General features: G+C 38.4%; 1 protein-coding gene across 1 annotated transcript; it reads left to right on the forward strand.

The window, feature by feature from the left end:
- Positions 1-884: 884 nt before the first annotated feature.
- On the forward strand, positions 885-3507 carry LOC109634608 (endonuclease domain-containing 1 protein). The gene is made up of 6 exons (XM_020095237.2): positions 885-903; positions 1037-1154; positions 1258-1358; positions 2002-2116; positions 2257-2413; positions 2660-3507. The coding sequence occupies exons 2-6, from the start codon at positions 1056-1058 to the stop codon at positions 3049-3051; spliced, it is 864 nt and encodes a 287-aa protein (XP_019950796.2). The 5' UTR covers positions 885-903; positions 1037-1055; the 3' UTR covers positions 3052-3507.
- The last annotated feature ends 3002 nt before the right edge of the window (positions 3508-6509 follow it).

The following is a 6509-nucleotide window of genomic DNA, read 5'->3' on the forward strand; positions in this document are numbered from 1 at the left end:
TTGTCCAGTCAGTCCAACTGTTTGGACAGTAGATAAGGACATCGAAAATTCAATTCAATTCAATTTTATATGTATAACGCCAAACTAAGACAAACATTATCTCAAGGCACTTCAATATGACCTGAAGGTATTAGAGCGTAAGCAAACACTTGTCGACAGTGGAAAGAAAAAACTCCTCCCTTCTGGAACCAGACTTCGTGTGGTCAACCATCTGCCTCGACTGGTTGGGCTGAGAGGTGAGAATCGGGGGAGAGAGGAGAGGTGAGGGAGCGGGTTATGGAAGGTTAACTTAGAAAAGTGGGATAAGTCCATATGTTAGGTTTGCACACACAGTGTGTACCTTGATCGTGGGAAAAACAACACGTGAACCCATATCGCAGTGTTACCTGAGCAAAAAGTGTCTGTGACTCAGTTTGCCTGTTGCACATGTTGTAAACATAACTGCAGAAAATCTTGATATCAAATGAAGGGAATGGACATCAGAGAGTCAGAGAGTTTTGCCGCACTAATAGAATCTACATGCACTAAAACATATTTTAATACCTCACAATCATTATAGAGCTGTTGCTCCATGTCTGACATACATTATACAGTATATCAAATCAGTATATCAAATCTTTTAAAAGTATTAATACTACAGTGTAGAAATATTATTGCAAGTCAAATTCATGTGTTCAAACTACTTAATACTTATTACTACTCAAAAGCTAACTTGATTAGCATATCTTAGTTTCTATTTAGTTTCAATTTGTACTCCGAACATGTTTCAGGGTCATTCCACAAAAATTTCCCGTGTTGGACTGCAGGGGTGCAGATAAAAGCAGCGGAGAAATAAGGTGAAAGGTGAGGAGAGGTCTCATATATAAAAGCCCCTTCCTGCTCAGGGGACTGGTGCACCAGCAGGTGAGTGGAAATACACACATGCAAACACACACTGCAAACAAGCTGACCCCCTTCCATGTGAGGGCTTCCAGGCGTTTACAGTCGACCGACACTGTAAAATGAATGTGTCCTATTTTGTTTTATTTGACTCAAGGGGGCGGTCGAGAATTCTGATGCCTAAAGTTTTGTCCACCATGCAGAGCTTGGTAACTTTGTGTGCTCTCCTCCTCTTCCTCTTCTCTGTCCGCGCTGATGTTGTGCAACACTTTGAGGTTGGTGACCTCAGTTTATTTATTAACAACATCTCTATCTGTATGTGTGTGTTGTGTTGGTGATTCAATCAGGAGCTTGTCTCATTTTGTCACTCTGACCCAGGATGAACCAGAATGTATGAAGTACTTCTATCAAGAGAAGGTGCCAGAGTGGGGGGCTTCTACTCCTGGGGCGGCTCGTCTCTGTCATCGCCTTGTCAACAGGTAAATAAACTTAATTCACATTATAGGTTTGCTTCATACTTACATCTTTAAACTATATGTTTGGAGTTAAGGATAAAAAGCTATCCCCAGATAATACATACAATTATTTATCTGGGTCATTTTAACTTTATTTTTCAATCTCAATCAAGAATACTGTACGTCTACAAAAAAACAAATTCATACAGCACAGACATTTTCTTTTGGAATAAAATGTTGCTACAAATCAAAACAAAGTGGCACAAAATAACACGGACAAATTTAGTGAAGATGTGAAGAATGTAGACATTTAAAAATACATTTTGATTATAAGCTATTTAAGGGGAGGATTAGTTTTAGATGCAGTCTGATATACAACTGCAATATCTGCATTATCAAGAATTGGTAAAACAAGTTGTGAAGCAAGTTTCTTTCTTACAGTGAAGTATCTAGATCGATAAAGAAAAACTGATACTATAGTAACTTTTCTTCAACTCTTTGCAAATAAGTGCCATCAAGACAGGAAATAACGCATGAGTGGTTTTTGTTCTAATGTTTTGGTGAGTCAGTCTTGTCAGTTAATATTTTTAGAATAAATGTTTCTTTGGCTTTCATTTTCTATAGCACTGCATCTGATGTCTTCATCACTCGACTTTATCTCCATCAGGTACCACTTTGCCACACTCTATGACACCAACCATCGCATTGCTGTCTACTCTGCCTATCAGTTCCAGCCCAGCAATGGAGGAGGCAGGGAGAAGAGGTGGTTTGTAGAGCCTCAGGTTGGTGTGTTCAAAATTCATCATCACCATAATTTGTCATACATATCCAGTATGGAGAGCATTAATGCATAAATAAAGAATCTATATATTTTTAGTACAAGGATATTAAAGTGGGAACTGAGTTAGTTTTTGCCTTTTAGTTGGTTAACTCGTCCTGGCAAGCCGAGATGAGGGATGGCTACTGGCTGGGGAAGGACCACCCTGGGGTCTACCTGGGAGAGAGACAGGCTCTGAATGATGACTACAAACACTCTGGCTTCGACCGCGGCCACCTTAACCCCAACGGACACCATGCGGGTAGGACGAGTTTGTTTGTTACACCAAAAATGTCAAGTTCAACAGTGGCTGTGTAAATTACTGTATATTGTTCACAGTAAAATTATAAATAATTATTATGTAAGGTTGTTTTTTTCAAATTATTTTCCCAATCAGCATTCATTTAATATTTATCCTTGAGGAATGACACACATCTTTCGGTCTTTTCCCTTATGCATCACTTCTTCTTGCATTATCAACTGGAACTCTCATCCCTCTCTTTTACAGTCCCTGGCCGCAACGCCACTTTCACCCTGACCAATGTGGTTCCTCAGAACCCTAAGCTGAACCAGAACGCCTGGAGGATCCACGAGTCCGAGCTCAACGACCTTTTCCGCAGCAAGTGCTCTACGGCCTACGTGCTGGTTGGTGCTGTTCCCTCAGCAGACAACTGGATTGTGAAAAACAACATCAAGCGTGTGAACATCCCAGACTACCTGTGGAACGCTTACTGCTGTGTTGACAACAATGGGAGGCCCCTTCAGGGCGGTGCTGCCACAGCGAGGAACACAGAGGACAACTGGGTGGAGAATCTCTCTCTGGATGAGCTGGGAGAATTCCTCCAGCAGTTCTCCAATCAACCAGTAGGGGAGCTGTTTTACAATAATTGCAGGGCATGAAAGAAGGGATGATGAGGACAGAACCTTAAATCTTTACATTAGATTTTAATAACTGCCTGATGCTGTTTCGGTATTGATATTATTGTGATAAATAATTCATGGATCTCGATGAAAAAAATCTGTGATCCTTATGAGTGTTTTCACTTCTGTAACCTATTGAAATTAAATGTGGTTTCATATGGGGACTGTTGGAGGAGGTATGCGTATTCTAGTTCAGGATGATGTTTGCATAGATATACCTGTGTGGTGTCATACTGGACACTTATCAGACACAAGCATGCAAATACACCCCTGTATGATGACTTCTACATTTTCATCACCAGATAGTACAGGCAGACGAGGAGGGGGAAATGCAGATAAGTGCAAAACGACAAATGTTTATTTGGTGTATGTTATCATTTAACAGCAACACTAATGCATCCACTATCAATAAATGAAAAGGAGTTGCAGAGGGATGATGTGACTGCTTATTGTTGTGCTTTTATTAATAGTAAAGGCAAATATCAATATAAGCAAGTGGAAAAACATTTTCAGTGTCTTATTTTTTAAAAGACCTTGAAAAGTTTTTTTCTAAATAATAATAATAATTTTAAAAACTAAAGCTTCGAAGTGCTTTCACAAGAAAGCAATTAAAAAACAGTTTAGATGCCAATTAATCATTTATCGAAAGAATTGAAATAAACGAAAGAAAAAAAGAAAAAAGAGAGCAAGAAAGAAATAAAAACACAATATAAAATAATAAACTAAATATGAACAAACAATAAAAAAAACTATTAGAATAGAGGCTACATGAAATCTACGTTATTTGGTCACTTGGTCAAACCTGTAAACCTCTAAAATATGAACTGCAGGGACATAAAGTAAAACACCATTTATACAATAACACAGTTTGATGAGAGCAGACACAAAATTTCCACTTGACTGTAGTTTCTCATCACATACATTTTTATTGTTTCCATTCACATGCAATGCAAATTTACACCAAGTTTCAATAAGAAAAAGAAAAATGCTGATTAACACGCAAATCCAGTGAATATTAAGACCAAATGTTTCAGACGAGTGCAACTAAATGATTGCAAGAGGATGCTGTTATTAAAAAACTGCCAGTCAGACCCCAAATGGTGACGATCCAGAAAACACAATTGATCAATGACATATATTTCTTATTTCATGGCAGAAATGTGCATTCATTTTTTAAATTTGCTTTAAAATGTCTGCATCATTTAAATAGGCAGTAGTTAGCCACAGTCTTCTAATGACTCCACATACATCAGATCTGATAGGGATAAGCTCCAACTCTGCATATCCAAATCTATTGCCTATTAGCTAAAGTCTCACTTGGAGAAAATGGGGAATATGCTCACAAAGTTGGGTTTTGGTGGTTACCGTGAGCCAGAAATTAAAATTATTCTGGATTCATTTGTGGAATAAAAATGATTTTGCCGTTTAGAATTATTCAATATTTTAAGGTCAAGGGCTAAATAGATTGGTTTCAAAGTGCTGTTTATAGCTTTGCTTGGCTCAATGGGGACAGTCTACAATGCCAAGTTCCCAGAATTTGAGAAAAACAACAATACATCTGCCCAACGCATGTGGTATGATGCCAAGTTGCGCTGACTGCCTCTTGTCCGAATGAAATTTGATTGCCAAATACTGTATCCCTCATTTGTTTGTCGCTGGCAGAGATAAGTACTTCTTTAAAGAAGAGAGCAAAGTGGATTATCTTCCCCACAGCCACAGGATAGTGGACATCAACCCTCATTTGCCTTCTAGGATAATCTCTGCTCAACAAATACACTGCCTACATTCAAATGCATTTTAGTTCATGACAACCTTTCCCTGTGTTATGGTTGATGGAAGATATTTAAAACTTACCAGCAATTTTGCACTGACAATGTCAAATGTGTTATGCAGAAGCAGGTTGCATACAGTTTTCCATATGTAGGGTTTTGAGATATAAGTGTCTTTACAGTCACCATCTTTGAGGCGGTGTTATATTTTGCTATGTTTTATTTTTTAAATCTTTGGGGAAAACTATAAAAGTGATTGTCAATAGACCTGGCTTAGCCACAAAGAACCTACTCCTCTACATCCCTGAGAGTGTTGTTATGTGAAAGCTTTCTATTTGTGATGTAGAAACACTTAAGTTGTTATTCAGAAGCAAACAGGAGTAGTTGGTAAAAAATGACCTAAAGGTTCACGACATAGTAAGGACAGACTAAAAGCTTAATTAGAGAAACATGTCTCTCTTCATCTTAAAATATATTTACTGCTCCTTACAGGTCCTTATGGAACACAATATATTTTTATCAAATGGACTCCATGAATACATAGTGCTTATGAATGTAATTATAGTTCAGACTCTTAAGGCTCCACTAGCCCCTGATGCACTTCATGTCAGTTGGGTCTGCATACGTCGATGTGAAGCCAAATATTGTTGACAGTGTGATGGACATTTGTTTAGTTTTAGTATTGGCTCTCTTGTGAAGGGACTCATGTGGCTTTATGAGCTACATTGATAGTGGGGTAATATCTGTGTGGTTTTTGTTTTGTTATCACTAAAAAAGGTGAAATGGGGCCCAAATGCATTTTTCTAAGCCCCATCATGTTAATCTGACCATCAGTTTACACAACTGGGAATATATAAAAACAATGCAGAGAAACCAAGCAGCAAAGCACTTCATGACCAGCTTCTGCTCATGTATGGAGCAGACAAAGCTATCTGAACCAAGACCTCTGACCCTCCAGCTGTATGTCAGGGGTTAGATGAGCCCACCTCTTCAGCATGTCGGTGAGGACGGACACCACTGTATGCAGGAGGAGCAGCCATTAACCTGTATGTTTGAAGAGCTGGCACATGGCCTGATTATTGTGTCCCCCCCTTAAAGCAAAGCAGTAGAAGGAGGGAGGTAATGGAGGAGGTCTTTCTTGGCCTGGCAATTCTCACTAATTGCCATCCTGTGTTATTGTATGTATGGTGTTTTACTTTATGTCCCTGCAGAGTAGTTCATATTTTAGAGATGTACAGGTTTGACCAAGTGACCAAATAACACAGATTTCTTGTAAGCACTTTTATTATTTTAATAGTTTTTTTTATTCTTTGCTCATATTTAGTTTATTATTTTATAATGTATTTTACTTTCTTGCTCTCTTTTTTCTTTCAAATAATTATATTCTTCTGATAGATGATTAATTAATTTAATCAATGAATTCAATTGCTTTCTTGTGAAAGCACTTTTGTTAACAGACTCTGTTCAGGGGGAACAGAAACTAAACTGATGTCCATCTTCATGTGCAGTGTCAGTGTTCTTCCACTAACTTTTCAGGAGGCCGGATTTGTTAATAACATGATGGTTACACAACTGTTTCTGGTCTCTCTCCCCCCCTCCCCTTCTCTCTCCATCCACATTGAGTCTGGTTCTGCTAGAGGTTTCTTCCAGTCCATGGGGGAGTTTTTT

The sequence above is a fragment of the Paralichthys olivaceus genome, chromosome 11, assembly GCF_024713975.1.
Source record: "Paralichthys olivaceus isolate ysfri-2021 chromosome 11, ASM2471397v2, whole genome shotgun sequence".
In the NCBI taxonomy this organism is placed as follows: domain Eukaryota; kingdom Metazoa; phylum Chordata; class Actinopteri; order Pleuronectiformes; family Paralichthyidae; genus Paralichthys; species Paralichthys olivaceus.

Excerpts from the sequence above, each read along its gene's own strand:
- LOC109634608 (XM_020095237.2), top strand. The coding sequence starts at position 1,056 with ATGCCTAAAGTTTTGTCCACCATGCAGAGCTTGGTAACTTTGTGTGCT. Across the intron at positions 2,117-2,256 it reads GGTGGTTTGTAGAGCCTCAG|TTGGTTAACTCGTCCTGGCA; the intron begins GTTGGTGTGTTC and ends TTTGCCTTTTAG. Across the intron at positions 2,414-2,659 it reads CCCCAACGGACACCATGCGG|TCCCTGGCCGCAACGCCACT; the intron begins GTAGGACGAGTT and ends TCTCTTTTACAG.